General features: G+C 37.1%; 1 protein-coding gene across 1 annotated transcript; it reads right to left on the bottom strand.

Annotated features, from left to right (window-relative positions):
- Positions 1-12,339: 12,339 nt before the first annotated feature.
- Positions 12,340-12,855, bottom strand: LOC138891269 (uncharacterized). Its single transcript, XM_070174570.1, has one exon. It carries the CDS (start codon positions 12,853-12,855, stop codon positions 12,340-12,342), a length of 516 nt encoding a protein of 171 aa, XP_070030671.1.
- Positions 12,856-17,665: the final 4,810 nt, after the last annotated feature.

Below are 17,665 nucleotides of genomic sequence, written 5' to 3'. Positions count from 1 at the left end.
CATCTGCTTATTGTCCTTATTGGACCACATAGATCCATATGGACCAGTTCCATCGACCTATAATACTTACCATTTTCTTGCATTTAAAAGAGTATCTTACCTACTTTTCCCTTGCACAAGCATCACAAACTTTATTTTCCTTTAATTTAATGTTAGGCAGCCCTATCACCAAGTCCTTGGAGACTAGTTTGTTGAGATGACTTAGATTGGCATGTCCAAGTCTCTTGTGCCAAAGGAGGGGATCATTATCCAACACACTTAAGCAAGTGAATTCATTATCTAAAAGTGTGGAAAGATCCACAACATATATATTGTTCACTTTTTTCCCTGCAAAACTATCTTTTCAGTGGTAAGATTAATCATAGAGCATTTTGTAGAGGTGAAGGCTACCATGTTACCACCTCTACTTCAGTCCATCTATCAAGTATACATTCTTAATAGAGTGAGAATCAGACTTACCAACCTTTCCAACCCCAATGATCTCATCTTTCTTTGCATTTCCAAATGAGACATTACCTCCCTTAAGATCCTCAAGTGAAAGGAACTCGTTCTTGCTTCCTGTCATGTGCTTTGAACAACTACTATCCATGTACCATATTTGGCTGCTCCCCTTCACTTGGACCTGCAAAGGGAAATCATGGGTTAGTTTAGGAACCCAAACTAGTTTGGTCCTTTCTATAGGCAAAAGGATAAGTCAGATTATTTTTAGCCCAACTTGGCAGTCTATTTTTCCCTAGAACAAACTTTTTGCTCTTTTGATATACCTTCTCTTTTGTGGTGCATTCACTCGTATATTGACCAGTGTTACCACAGTGTGTGAAAATCTTGTTCTCAGAGAGTGTGAGGTACTTACTGTTGGGATCCCACTTAGGTGCAGAGTTCCCAAAACCAAGCCCTCTTCTGTTGCTACTATGATGTTCTTGTAGCCACGAAAGTGCATCGGGGGACCTGTTCTATTTGCATGTTTTGTCTAGCTCATGCTTGACTTTGTTCAGATCCTCCTTTAGGACTCTTACCTATTCATCCCTCTTATACAACTCATCTTTTATTTTTCCTATATTTTCTTCTAAAGTGAGTTATGTGTGATCAGTTGTCTTTTTACCCGTTCTTAATTTTAATTTTTGATTTTCATATCTAAGTTATAGGATAGTTATGTCAAGTGCATGAACCTGGTTCTTCAACACAATATTTTTACTTTTAGTTTCACAAGCCCTAAGTTTCAGGTTTTTGTACTTAGTTTTCAAAACATTCTTTTGACAAATGTTCCTTTTCATTATTCAAGACCTTAGATTCATCAATTAGCTCTAGTAGTAACTCAAATAACCTTTATGTAGATGAAAATTTAATCTTGTCTTTGATATGAAAGACACTTACCTCAGTTTCTTCATCAAACTCTCCAATAGACATAAGTGCTCGTTTATCATCATCATCGTCTAAGCTTTTATCTAAGCTTTCTCCCCAGCATCAACTATAGCCTTGGTTGATCATTTGTTGTTGCTTTATCATGTTTAAATGTTAAAGGACAGGCAGTCCTTAGCTTTTAATTTCTTGTTCAAAAGTTAAGGACTGACAGTCCTTAACTTTTAATTCCATGTTTAAATGTTAAGGACTGGCAATCCTTAACTTTAATTACATGTTTAAATGTTAAAGGACAGTCAGTCCTTAGCTTTTAATTTCTAGTCCAGAAGTTAAGGACTGACAGTCCTTAACTTTTAATTCCATATTTAAATGTTAAGGACTGGCAGTCCTTAACTTTAATTATATGTTTAAATGTTAAAGGACAGACAGTCCTTAGCTTTTAATTTCTGGTTCAAAAGTTAAGGACATGCAGTCCTTAAGTTTTAATTTCTGGTTCAAAAGTTAAGGACAGACAATCCTTAAGTTTTAATTTCTTGTTCAAAAGTTAAGGACTGGAAGTCCTTAACTTTTAATTCCATGTTTAAATGTTAAGGACATGCAGTCCTTATCTTGGTCTTGCACTTACAGTACACATGTTCTTAATTCTACAAGGATTGCTTTATAACGTATTTCCTTTGTTTCCCATTCTCTTGACTTGTATGATGGAAACAATATGCATAATAGTTGCTTTTAATGGTAGATGGATTGAAGACTATAAATATCTTGAAACAGAACATAAATCATGAACTAGCAAATGAAAAAGTACCCAATGCCTCGAGTGCCACCAGTTACAAGAGCATTCATGCCATAAAGGGACCATCTATTCACTTTTCCACTACACTTAGTGGCAGCGGCAGTAGTTGTGAGTCGAACTGAACTGCAATTCATCCATGGGTTTATTACAAAGTTTCTGGGTTTTGGAAGTTGAAGTTTGTGCTTGAGAGAAGCAGCAACAGTGTGTGAAATGAAGAGGGGTTCCGACATTTTCTTTTGGAGAGAGAGAGAGACAAGGGATTGAGGGATTGATGTGCACAGATAAGGGATTGAGGGATTGATGTTGTTGACCAAGCATGGAGGAGGCTGACCATGAAATCACCTTGGGTATTCCAGATGAAAATGCAACGCGAAAGAGAGGAAGAAAGGATAAAATTGTCTTTTTTCTATTAGTAGTGGCTATTTTTGCTGAGCATTATAATTAGTGGATAAAAATTAAAGATACCCTTAATTAGTGGCTACTACACGCCATTTTTACAGAACCGACTCCTATTCTTTTTCGAGAAAGTTTCACAAAAGTACAACCTAACATACTATATTGCACTCACATAGCCATATTTTTAAGTTTACAGCTGCATAACTCATTATTTTCTTGCAACAATATTTATACATCCGATATACAATATTATAGAACATTTACACTTTTATGATGTTGTATAATATTATATACAAAACCGGACTTTCGACTCTTATGAATTTCAACTCACAAGAAATATCATCAAATAGCTCAAACTATCATGAAATAACTTTAATTTAGCCACAACTTTAAAATGACATCCAAAAAATCCTAATGTATCAATTTATCAAAATTTTAACAAATCATAAAAAGCATTTGTAAGTTTTCAAGCTTTTTTAAAAATCTCAACAATGGAGTTATAAATTAATTCTTACTTCAACCATGGTGAAGCCCAAGCAACTGCACGAGGCAGCAGAAGAGTATTGAAATCAAATATTAATCAATTCTCTTTTGCTCCTCTTCTTTGAAACCTTTGAGTTATATATTTTATGCAAGGTCTACAAATAAATGATAACAAAACATACAATACTCTATAATTTGAACGGGAACTATATCTACTTTAACTGATTCAAAAGAAAAGAGAGAACGTCAGAATTTTCATCATGAGACAGTAGAGATAGGATAGACATAACATTAAAATTAAAACACTGCAATATCGTTTAGTATTAAAAAAGTACATGTATCCATATTCCACAACTATAATTGGCCAAATTAACACAGCCTAGCCAGTTTTCGGATTGATCATGCAAAAATAGCCAGCGTTTGCCAAATTATTAAAAAATAGCCACTATTTTGCTGCAACAAAGACCGATCCAGTATAATATACTGGAGTTCCAGCAAAGTATACTGGAACTCCAAAGTCCAGTACAATATAAACCTATAGCAACAACAACCTCAAGCCGCTCAATTCTCCTTTACAAAGAGTCTCAGTCTAACTGAATATTTATAAGAGGAAACAAGGAAAGTAAGAAAAGAAAAGACAAATGTTGATGAAGAAGAATTAAAAGAGGAGACAACAATATATTTCGATTGTTGTCTACTCTTTTGATTCTTCTTCATCAACATTTGAGACAGATATTTCGAGTCACCCAACCTTACCCCGACCCCTCCGAGGTAGAGTGGCTATTTCCGGGAGACCCTCAGCTCAGAGACAAAAAATCTGTAACAACATAAACCAGATAAATAGTATCAGCATCGTAAGAGACAACAAATAAGTGGAAGGACAATAAAATTACTAATAATAACAATGAAAAAATAAAATTGAGAATAAAAATAGTGTAATGAACAAAAATCGCTATCTAGACAAAACTAAGTCATATTATCGATGGATCACTTGACAGTGAGAAGGTACATTATCCTACCAAACTATTAGCACGATGTATACTATTTTTATGTTTACAATCTAATAAATTATGCACCTGTTAATTTACTTTTAGGATATTTATTGTAAGTTCAATGCCCTAATTGACGACGTCAAAAATAAAGATGACTCGTGGTATTCTGCTTGCAAAAATGCTCTAGACGAGTGACTGTAGTAAAGAGTACTACAAGTTGTGACTACTGTATATTACACAAAATTAAACTTTTAAAAAATAAGAAACAATTGATTAAAGTACACTGCAATATTTGAATGAGAAAAATAAAGATGATGATATATGATTGGAAGTGGTATATAAAGATTATTTCCACTAAAAACTAATGATGTGGTAGACTAAAATTCCTGAAAGATAAATAAAAAATATGACATGAATATCTTCTTTAAGAGCCCTGTTTCAATTGCCCTATTTTTGATAGATATACCGTCAATGTTGAGAAATTACTGCTAATAGCTTAGAAGTTGAAAGTCATTGAGAATACGTGTTAATCTGAATGAAGTTTTGGAGTTCAAAGAAAGGTAAGATTAATTGTGGATGATGAAGACGATGAGAAGGGCCGACATGGCGAAGATATTTATATAAATATAATTGAAGCGACCAACCTATCATTTGAAAAGCCTACCAAATGCACAAAGAACACCAATGAGATAGCAAAAATGAAAGAAAATAACAATATTTGGCCTTAACTCACCTAGGTAAAACTCCCAAATTGCACGAAGAAAACTTGTTACCACCATAAATTTTGCTTCCTATAATCCTTTGGAGCACATCGAACAACAAGTACAAAAAAGATCCAAACCAACAAAAAGGAGACTGTCAATGTAAAACTAATGGAAATAACTCTCAAGAAAGTAGTCTATAAAGCCACAATTTAATCTAAGCAACCTTATTTTTTCCTCTTCCCTTTTTACCAATGTAACATCTTCCCCTTCATTACCCTATATTTTCTTGTGTTTAAGATGAAATTATCAATTACCACATTAATATTTCATAATACTCAGTTGCAAATTTTTGTAAAAACGGTAAATAATCAAAGAACACTTCATACATTGTACGTATTTTACTTTTGAAGGAACTATAATAATTTTTTCTAAACATTAATGAAAATTAAGCCTTATTAGAATACATATATTATCAATCACGGCTTGTTTGTAGTAGATTTAAGCAGGTGATGGTTTTAAAGAGCATAATAATGATAAGAAATTGAAGAGACTAAACACTATTATCACGATAAAGGCTATTCATTTTTATACAAAAATTTAGCTGCTAAAGAGTATAATAAGACTAAGGGTATAAAAGTCCACCAACTTTTGGTGGATAATTTGGTAATTCAACTTTGAATTAGGAGCTTCCCATTTATAATATAGTATGATTATATTTAGAATATGATTAAAATGAGAGTCCCATTTAATCCTAGCCTCCTTCGAGTTTATCCGTTACAAAAAGAACCAGTTTCACCCAAGGAGAGTCCCCAACGCAATAAGTGCCTAGATTCTAGGGAGAGTCTTCAACGTCATTTTAAATTGCTCCCAGTTTAGTTAGACTTCTGAGCTTATGGAAAAGCTGTTGTTACCCAATTAAACTCTCCCTCTTTAAATTTGATTTGGACTTGCGCATTTTTCACTTCTAAACTTCCCTGCCGTCAAACAACTCTCTCTATCTTCTCTTATCTTCTCTACACACATATTCGAACACAACAATGGCGACCCCTTCTGAGAATCCCTCATCACCACCTAAGTAAACTATACCCACACCATCTATCACACCTTCAACCACACCACCTCTAAGAAAGGAAGGTTCAAGAGATTGCTCGCAAGGTAGTCTCTAGAAGAGAACAAATCAAGAAAATTAATGAGCAGTTAAAAGCAAGTCAGGTAGAAGAACCCCAGAAATCTGAAGAATCATTTAAGTCTGCATATGAGGGGGAAGAAACGAGTCTGGAACCTAAATATTGTTTTTTTACTCAAATTATATTAATTGTAAAAAAATTACATATCTATATATAGCGTGCAATTACAAAACGCTATACCTTAACGGTAATGTTTGATGTTAAGGTATAGCGTCTTGTATTCATACGCTATATCGCCTGATGATTTGACTGCTATATATAGCGTCTTATTATTGTACGCTTTATATAGCATTTTCTTTTCATACGCTATACCCCCATTTAAATACTGCCCTTCGTCTTCTTCCCCGACCAGAACCTTTTCCCCCATTTTTTTTAAAATCCCCCTGCTTTTGTTCCCCCCCCCCACTGCTCGATCTTAAAAAACAAATTTGTGGGCTCCCCTCACACAAAAGGTTAAGAACGTAGGTCCCACATCGTAGTAGAGCATTGTATTATTGTGGTTTAACTTTTTCGTCTTTAAATTTTCACACAAAACACTCACTATATCGAGGTATTTCGATTTATTTTATGTCCAAACTTGTATAATAATGTATATCACTGCCTATTGAATGTGTTTCCGTGTCGTTTGTGTTTTATTTTCGAAACTAGTATGTTATATTTTTCCGGACTTAGATATTAGTGTTCCAAAAAAATGTAAAATTGAGATTTAATTTTTTTGTTAATATCCGAATTTAGATATTAGTGTTTCCATATCGTTTTGTGTTTTATTTGCAAACTAGTATGTTATATGTATTTTTGTGAATGTTATGTGATTAAAATGTATTTGTTGTTTATATTTAATTTATTTATTAGCGTAGTAAAATGTAGAAACTTTTAGCATAGTAAAATGTAGAAAGTTTTAGCGTAGTAAAATGTATAGTATTTTAGTGTAGAATCCCTATAGTTTAAGTATTTCTTATACTGGTAGATGAAAATATATACTTTGTACTATTAAATATTTAAAATATTGAATTTGACATACGTAATTATTCGTGATAGTTTGGTGCTACTGGGCCTCAAATATCTAGCCTAGAACCCAATAGTTATATATACTTTGTACAATCAAATAATTAAAAATTAAGAATCTAAATTATAAAACAAACACACACAAAATAATCAAAAAAATTGAATTTGAAACGCATAAATATTAATGATAGTTTGGTGCTACTGGGCCTCAAATATTGATCCTGGAACCCAATTTTTATTTATACTTTGTACAATCAAATAATTAAAAATTAAGAATTTAAATTTAAAAAGAAACACACACAAAATAATCAAAAAATTGAATTTGACACGCATAAATATTAATGATAGTTTGGTGCTACTGGGCCTCAAATATCGAGTCTGGAACCCAATAGTTATATATACTTTGTACAATCAAATAATTAAAAATTAAGAATTTAAATTATAAAACAAACACACACAAAATTATCAGAAAATTGAATTTGACACACATAAATATTAATGATAGTTTGGTGCTACCGGGCCTCAAATATCGAGTCTGGAACCCAATAGTTATATATACTTTGTACAATCAAATAATTAAAAATTAAGAATTTAAATTATAAAACAAACACACACACAAAATAATCAAAAAAATTGAATTTGACACGCATAAATATTAATGATAGTTTGGTGCTACTGGGCCTCAAATATCGAGCCTGGAACCCAATTGTTATATATATACTTTGTACAATTAAATAATTAAAAATACAATTAATCTTTTTTAATTTACAGTTGACGACATGGACGCGCCTATACATCCTGGCCCTTACTCTCGTGAGCTATTAGTGCCTCAGGGTGATCATAGGTCCGCCCATATATGAGAGGGAGAGTTACTGTCCTAGACTCTCCGCGCTAGGAGAGTGGACAAACTGTGGGATTTTCTGAGGCACATCGATCTCCACGAGCGTGTAGTCCATCGCCTCCAGGATACGAGATTCTATAGGATTATTAAGATCGGGCGGTTACAGGTTGATTGGGCTTTGATCACGGCGTTGATTGAGCGGTGGTGACCGGAGACGCATACTTTTCACCTGTCCATTGGCGAGGCTACCATCACGCTGCATGACGTAGAGGTTTTATATGGTTGATGGCATGGCCGTTTCACTGCCTATTGCTATGAGATATATGTCGCGTGATGCTTATTTGGACATGTTGCAGCAACTCACGGGTTTCAGGCCACAGGACGAGACTTCATCGTCGGGTGCTAGTCGTTTGACTTTGACCCCTATTAGACAGTACCTGGAGGTACTCCACCCCGATATCACCGACGATACAGAGGAGGTACATATCACCTGGTATACGAGGTTGTTGTTGCTTCTTCTATTTGGAGGGGTCTTGTTCCCGAACACTTCGGGGAACCTAGTCAGCCTGAGATTTTTGCATCATCTTCAGCTGCTAGATGAGTTACCCTATTACAGCTGGGGTGTTGCTGTTCTCGGCTACATGTATAGGCAGATGTGTCGGGTGAGCATGGGCACTCAGAGAGATGTTTGTGGTTTTATGCCGCTTCTACAGGTGACAACATATTCAAATAATCTTTTCATCAGTTCCAACTCTACCTAGTTAGAATTTATCTTAAACTTATGTCAACTTTGTATGTTAGGTTTGGGCCTGAGAGCGGTTCTTGCAGTTTCAACCACCTCAACCACAATTACCTCCTAATGCAACACCTCTGTTTCTCCCTCTAGCCAGGAGGTGGGTTCTCCGTCATACACTTTCACGAGAGTATGAGGCTCATCATAATCTCCCCCCTGCAGGGATGTGTTGGAACTGCCGGAGGGCACACATGTAAATAGGTACCTAAACTTACCTGGTATAGATTAACTTAGTGTTGCACATACTCATGTTACATGTTCTTATTTGATAGTTCATATGGGCGCCATACAACAACGATTTGATATCTTCCCTGCCAGCTTATTGCTCGGTCGGCCGATTAATTTGGATCACTTCTGCCCCACTCATATGCCTTGATATTGTGGAGCATCATGCCTCGGAACGGGTACTTCAGCAGTTTGACCGCCCGCAGTATATACCGAGGGGGCCTATATGGGAGCCTACACATTATCAGAGGGATGAACATTGCAGGGCGGACGACGCATTTATGGCATGGTTAGCGGCGCAGATCCATATTTGGGACCATCGAGATCAGATGATTCTGCCCCCACCTACACAGATCCAGGAGGTGGCTATTCAGAGGTATATGTCTTGGTACCGGCACGTCACCCGAATTTTTATCGGAAATTCTATTCATCAAGCTGGCGGTCGGTACGTTCCATACGTCGTGCGACATGAGGCGCTGGTATGTTTTATGTTATTATTCATTATAATATGTTTTATTTTAGTGCAGTATATGTAGTTTATATTTTATATGTTGTGCAGGCTATTAGACTACATACAATGTATCAGATGGGACTGCAGATGCAGGATTATGTCGGCGATCCTGCGGATGCCTTGCAGGATTACAACCGTCAATTTGTAGAGTTGGCAGCCCGAACATTGCAGCGAGCTCGGGAGGATTAGCATTTGGCACACATGCCTGATTATGTAGAGCTAGAGCAGTACGAGCGAGGCCTTAGTGTGGCACGGGGTGGTGGTGCCCGACGAGGCGGGGGTGCCGGACGACGTGGCGGTGGGCGGAGAGGAGGTGGTCCCCATCAAGAGGGCGTTGAGGCCCCTGCTAATTATGTTGCTGCTGATCTGCCTGGTGGCCTACATGAGACGGACAACCGTCATACAGCCTTGGGATGGATCTTACTCTAGGGACTTCGTAGGTGACCCCGCCAGGTCAATTATTAATCACGGGCACGTACCTTTCTGAAGTGGATTGAGATACATACTTTCCAGGCCCGTTTACTGTTGTTGAGGATTGGTCGACCTAATATTTACATAGTGTGCGTTGGCTGAGGTATGGTTCAGCATCACAGGCGCATGTATGGTTTTCATAGTATTGAATTAGAATTTGTCTTTATTTTCCATAACTTTGTTAATTTCCTTTTTAAGGCTAAATGTGATGTTGACATGGCTGCGACAGATGATTACATTCAGGAGCCCGATGAGATAGTGGTAAGACAATTTAAATTGTTGTGACTTATTATATACTTTGTTATACTGAGGTTTTTATTTTTATTTAGGTTTCTACTGGACTGATGGCCCCTTCTACTGATCCTGTCAGCACCACTGATGATCATGCAGCGGCGCATCCATCTATAAGGAGGCGACTTGATGATGATGATCCCGATAGCGTACCCAGGCGGGATGCGATGCGCCTCAGGCTAGCGGCTGCGTTGAAGCACACTAGATGCGGGACACATTGATTTTATTCTTTTTTTGTCTTATATGTAAATAATATTTTTGTATATACATTAAGAACAACTTTTATATAATATGTGCATTACTTTTTTATTTCTCCGTTAATTAGCTAGTTTCGTACTACCACACAAACACAAGTCATAAAAACTTAAATTCCATTACAATGAATGAAAATAAAATTCATTACAACTACTTTAGTTTAATACTACAACACGAACACAAACATAGCAACTTAACATAATTAAAATTCAGTACATATTAAAAAAAACACTACACAGGAGACATAAAGATAAAGTGATATACTAAACACATACATTTAGTCACTGCCGCCCATTACTCTCTGCTCCAACCACTTAAATTGTTCTAACAGTTTATTTTCTTCTTCTTCTACCTCTTTAAGTTTCGCTTTCAACTCCACAACCTCTTTTTTAAGTTGTTTTTCACGTTCCCACTATTTTAAACACCAATCATTAATATCGTTCAACAATTCTTTATAGTATTCCTGATGACAGGGTTCATCAATCCATACCTCAAAATCGCAAATAGGTTCGCCAGGAACCTTATAAAACTTGTTCAAACATTCCCAGAAGCGGCGTCCAGCTTCACCATTATCCCAACAACTTTGCATCTGGCATTTTTTTCCGCACTTGCACCTTGGTACATAAAGATGTTGAGAGATTTTTCTGTTAAAAAAACATGCTTTTCTTGAAAGATTTGCTATTAGTTATTTTTTAGCGCAGAAAATATGTAGAATGAGCTCGTCATTTATAGGCAAGACAACATACATAATGTACTATTTAACCGCGCTATATATAGACATAAAGTAGTATTTACCTGTGCTATGCCTTGCGTGTTAAATGTTCTGATGGGTACGAAATAGCTTTATGTTAGTTGGGCACCTTTATCAGATCGACAAGAAAACACACACACATAACGTACTATTTAACCGCGCTATATATAGACATAACGTAGTATTTACCCGCACTATGCCTTGCGTGTTAAATGTTCTGACGGGTACAAAACAACTTTTTGTCAATTGGGCAGCTTTATCAGATCGACAAGACAACACACACACATAAATTAATCAGATTTATGAAATTTCAATGTTGTTTCCAGTTCTTCTGAATATATAAATTTTTTTTATTATCATTAAAAACTGAAATGGAGAAATTCAACTCATAAATAACAAACACAATTTTATTTTATAAATATTGCAATATAAACAAAACAACTAAATATTACAACACAAACTCATTGATAGTTAGGCAATAGAAGAACACCCACCACGAGCTTGATTACTATTGCCACCCAAAGGACATTTTTGATGGTCGTGTCCTGTTTACGAGCATATACCACATCTGCACGCATAAACGGTATCACTAACATCCATTTGGTTCCGTATACGCGTTCTCTTCTTCACCTGTATTCGACGCAACTAGGACTTGGTACACACCTTTTAAATGGTTCAGGCGGCCAATAATGCTCAGCACCCACTGGCTGCAACTGCCCACTATATGTGTTTAGGTACTTCGCAACACTATATTGTTGATCAACATAGTTGGTTACACCTAAACCAACTTGTTGAAAGCACTTGATGGCATGTGAGCAAGGCATATGGAGATGGACCATTTCCCACAAGAGCATAACCTTATAGATTCATTTACAATATGTACATTATTACCCCGATTTTGATAGATAACGGTGCGAACTTCAAAAATATTTCTTTCATTATCATACTGCAAAAATGAATGCCAATGTGCTCGTCGTCTGTATTTCTCAAATCTATGCATCGGCACTGGCATAAATTCAACACCCCTTTCCATCAATGATGTTGCAGCTACAGACGTTTCAACAAACCTCTCTGCCATCTGCTTGAACGACATCCGCACCATGGATGTGACAGGCAATCCTCTTGCCGACTTCAATAACTCAATGAAAGACTCTGACACATTTATAGTCAGAGTTCCCTATCATCTGCCACCATCCGCAAGCAAAATCCACTTTTCAGGGTTTTGTCGCATTAACCAATGATAGGCTGCCTCGTCTTCTTGCATGATATATTCCATGTGCCTCTAGAATTTATACTGTTGGTGGTCTGTTGCTGCCATCCACATCAAATCATGCAGATCCTTGCTGGAATATGCCTTCTGGAAATTGGCTTTAAGGTGCCTAGCACAGTAACGATGGTAGGCATAAGGTTCTTGCCATGCAGGCAAGTTCTCCACAGAACTTAAGATACCACCATGCCGATAAGATATTAGACAAATACCGACAACGTGCTCTTTCAAGTGGTTCAAAAACAACGTCCACGTCTCTTGGCTTTCATTGGCACACATAGCAAAAGCTAGAGGAAATATCTGTCCATTAGCATCTACTGCCACAACTATCAACAGCTTGATATCGTACTTTCCATAGACATGAGTGCCGTCTATGGATATTATGGGCCGACAATGCGAAAATCCATCAATTGTTGGTTTAAACGCCCAGAACACGTAATTGAATATATATATATTTTTTGATTTACCCAGAATTCGCTCTAGCTTCCATTCAACAACCGTCCCGGGGTTAAATTGCTGCAGTGCAGCCATGTACCTAGGCAGATCTGCAAATGACTTATCCTAGTTACTATAGACTATTTCAAACGCTCGTTTACGCCCGAGATATACCTTTCTTTTAGTAATGGTATGTCCATGTTCCTGGTGGACTGTTGTAATGCACTCTTTGATTTTATACCTTATGGACGCTTCGATGTGTGGAATAAGAACAAGAGAAATCAAGTAAATATCCAAGTTGGAGTGATTCCCGTTGAATGTGTCCATTTCACATGTGTGGGTGGGAATGTATTTACCCACTTTCTACAGTCTTGTCTTCTTCTTGCTCGCACGCAACATCAAATGACATGGCCAAAATCACCTACGACAAACAACCTTGTATACAACCGGACTTGACTCCCATACCGTCATCTCACGACACTCTTTTACGTTGTGCATTTTACAAGCCCTGCTTAGGCGTGCTTTATCAGGAAAAAGCATGCCCTTTGCCAGCACCATTGGTTTAAATGCATCTCACATTGCTGTCTAAATTTCATCAAAATCCCTTGTAAGAGCTTCCACATCCAGCATGTTTGGCAAGTTATCCAGGTAAGGAATCTCCTTTGAATGAAACGACACTTAAGACTCATACACTCTTCGCCTGGGGGGTGGAGCGTACTTTCTCGTCAAATCAGGTCCTTCCTGCTCATCCTCCTCATCACCATCCTCACGAGGAAAGGGTGTCTTATCTCCAGATTCATCAGCATTGTTGTCGTAATCACTGTTCTCTTCCTCACTCTGTGCATCTGCCATATCCCAATTTAATACGTCGTCTTCAGGCAATTGAGTGAGTACATTTGGTTCAACTTGCTCGTTTTCACTGCACAATCAACAAAATAATAAGATACTGGATTTACTAAATACATTCCATATAGCTGTATCACTTCACTTACAAGTCGTAATGTGATAAAATTCCATGATGGACATTTTCATTTAGGTGATGTCTCCCGGATGGACAACCATGATCCAACGCACCAAAACGATGCTTGGGTTCATAATTTGTAAAATTCATATCCGGCATGTACCCCCTATTAAATATATGAGCATTAATACAAATTCAATACAACAAAAATGTACATCGTAACACAAAGGACAATTGAAGCTTACCACTCGTCTTGTGAATTATGTAAACCAGGTGGGGATAAGTTTAAATCAAGGAAAACTCTTTCATCCGGAACCTGTCCGGCAAAAACTTCTCCAGAATAGCCACCCGATGACCGGAGGTTATTCGGAACCTGTCCGGCAACCTCATTGTTTGGAACGTCTTCGACCTTGACGTACATATCCAACATTTTGATTACAAGATATTCCCGGTATTTATCCGAAGTCCTAAGAAAATCCCTCAAAGTTTCATCATCGTAGATGTTTAACTCCGAGTAAAAAGCAGCCCCTTGCGGAGTGACAGAATATGAATATCTTCTGGTTACTTTAAGTATCATTGAACGTTTCCTCACACCCATTTTTTGCATAAAACCGATATCAATTTATCGTACTCTATTGTAAGTGGTAATTTAACATGACCCTGTGGTGATAAACTATACCTCACAGAGTTATTCTCCATCACAACCTCACCCCCCCCCCCCAATATAATGAAACTCTTATTCTACGCTCTTCAGACATTATGAAAAAAATGCTTCAGAATTTAACAACAAGAAAAAATTGAACGGGAGTTAGAATTTTATGCGAACGAATTTTCCTAAAATTCTAATTACTTTATATAGAAAATGGCTAGCCGGAGGTATGGAATTTTTTTCCGTATAACGTTTTTTAATTACACGCTATACACAATTAAATTATTGCTATGTCAGTCAATAATTGGTGGGTCCATAATCAGGGTATAGCATTTTTTTTGGACGCTATATGTATAGCGTATGAATAAAAGACACTATACTCTAACGGCAAACGTTACCGTTAAGGTATAACGTTTTGTAATTGCACGCTATATATAGATATGTAATTTTTAACACTTATTAACGTAATTTGAGTCAAAAAAACAATATTTATGTTCCGGATTCTTCACTATTTTATCTAAAATAGAGCAGGTAATATCTGGTCCTAAGATTACATCTACTAAAATTTCTGAGGTTGCTGAAAATCTGGAGAATAAATTTGTTTTTGTGGGAACTATGGCTGGGGTTGAAACTACTGAATCTGGGGAAATTGGTGGTAATGATAAAAAGAAAATAGAAAAGGAGAGTGAGGGTGCTCAAGGTGATACGAGGGGAAAGGGAAAAGAAGGAGTGACTAAATCTTCACCTACTCCTGCTAAATTGACGGAGAAGACTGGAGCTATGATGTTGTGGAATGAGGATGTTGCTAAGGAGGAAGAAAACTTGAGTGAAAAAGGGGTAATGGGTTTGGAGATGCAAGTGCTCCTGAGGCATGTTTAGGTTGAGGAAGAGGTTCTAAGAACCTGTTCCATCTGTGTAGGAACCCCTTGAAAACCTATTAAAACGAGTGCCTGACAGTTACAATCTAAAAAGGAAGAAGAGTTCATGAGTTAAAATCTCTGGAACTGCTAGGGCAAACAAAAAAGAGAAAGGATGTTCCTTCTATCCCTGTAGTAACTCTTCCTACAAAAGGAAGAGCTACAAGGAGTCAGAAAAAGCAAAGTGGGGCTGAACTTGAAAAGGCCTTGGAAGAGAGTAAAAGAAAAACTGCTGCAAAGGGAAAGAAGAAAGTGAGTGAGCCTGTTGAGACAATTAAATTGAGGAGATGGACCTGGTCCTTAATGATGAAGAGGAGGCACAAGAGGCGGAGGTTGCGACTCCAAAGGCAAAGAAAAGAAAGACTCCCAAAAATAAGTCTCCTTGAAAGACAAAGTCTGCAGAGCCTTATACCTTGACGAAAAGAACCAAAGAACCATGTCTGCCATGAAATCTAGAAAAGTGGAAGTAGTGGAGGAAGAAGAAAGTGAAGAAGAAGAGGAATCTGGTGAAGAGCAAGACAAGATGGTTAAGTTTGGGAAAAGAACCATCTTGAAGGGTAGACTCCTAAGGGACTTGGAGGAGGAAGGCATGGTGATGCTGCTGGAAAAATAAAATTTGCAAGGTTCGAAGGACATGGTCCATTATATGGATGGAAAGCTTTCTAGAACTGAGATTATGGAGTTCATGGCAAATTATGAGATAAAAAAATGACAGAGTCACCAGTGTGATGAAGGGGTGACTGTGAGCTTTGATGACAAGGAATTAGGAGAAATTCTAGGAGTACCTGCTGAAGGGTACAACGATTACAAAAGGTTAAAATGGCCAAGCTTAAAAAACCTCCCTACCTCACTTGTTATTACAAGGAAGTTTGCTGACAATAAGGAAGAGCTTCAGCCCAATGCTGATTACAAAAGTGAGATGAGACATGCCCATAAAGTGTTGTTTGAATTTTTTAATAAGCTTGTGCTGCCCAGGCAGAAAAGAAGGCACATTGCCATCTTCATGAACGTGGTCCTTATGGAATGTCTGGATAGTGGGAGGCAGATCCATTATGGTTTTATCATACAGCTTCTTGATAGGGTTCTAATTGGCACCAAAACTCATGCCATACCCTATGATTTTATTCTCACGGTTGTACTTGCTCACTTCAAGGAAACCCTCAAGAAATGGGACGTTAGTACAAGCAAAGATCACTCTGGGGCCAACACTTTGACTGCATGTAACTATGAAGTCCACACTGCTCCCAAAGAACCTGGTTCATCCAAGAAGGTGCCTGTGAACAGCAAAGTGAGAGCCTTGGTGCAAGAGAATTGGATTAAGGATGTTGAGATTGAGAGGCTGAATAAGATGCTGACTGAAGTAGAAAATGAGAGGGATGCTCTCAAGGCTGAGCTTGCAAAGGAGAAGGAGAAGAATGAAAGCATTCTTCATGATATGTTAAATCTACTTCAGGCCAGAAACCAAGAACCTGGTCCTTCCCAGCCTTAAAATATTCCTATCCTAGTTAGACAAACCAGTGACCCAGATGGAAATTTTTTTTGTTCTTTTTGCTCATGATCCAGTATCTTTATTTTTCTTTATGCTTTGTGGATGACTAGTATCAATGATAATCAACTGTTTTTGTGCTTTAACTACTTGTTGATACTTCTTAGATAGCAAATATCATTAAATTGATATATGATGATTGACTTCATGATTGCATTTGAAGTAGCTCCAGTGGCTATGAGTGATATCTATTAAAATTTTGTTGTCTAACATAATTATGTAACTTTTTGATCATGCCAAAAGTGGGAAGATAGGTTGTGCTTCTTACTTTGGACTATGATGTTTATAACCTAATGAACCTGATCCTTGATGATTTGTTACTTTAAAATAGAAAGTGTTATAACATTGTATTGATGTTGACATGAGTTAAAATAGGGCTTATGCTTATGAAAAGCACATAATTTATCATCATGAAATAGGGGGAATTTTTTTACCTAAGTGAAGTTTGTTTTGATGATTGACGAAGGAACTCAAATATGAACTAGGTCCATATGCAATATACACAGACGCGGGTAGATTTGAGCACAAGGCATGCACGTGAAGGAGATAAGCTTAAGTGGTTATATTTGATATCTCCTGAACAAAAATGTTGCATAAGTGATAAGGAGAAGGACTTCTTACTCGAAGAGAACTCTATCCTAGATAAGGGAGGAGTTAGAAATTGAAGATAACTAGAACTCTTCCACCAAGGAAGAGTAAAACATTAGACTTCTAGTTATTTCCTATTCTACTAACTCTATATATATATATTAGGATGTTCTCATTTTACAGGTACACACAAACGCTGAAGTTAAACGTGAGTTGAGATCAAAATAGCAAGGCATTTTGCAACC

This window comes from Nicotiana sylvestris, chromosome 1 (assembly GCF_000393655.2).
Source record: "Nicotiana sylvestris chromosome 1, ASM39365v2, whole genome shotgun sequence".
NCBI classification, from domain to species: Eukaryota; Viridiplantae; Streptophyta; class Magnoliopsida; order Solanales; family Solanaceae; genus Nicotiana; species Nicotiana sylvestris.
Note: the sequence above shows the minus strand (reverse complement) of the source record. Positions and strands in the feature narration are given on the sequence as shown.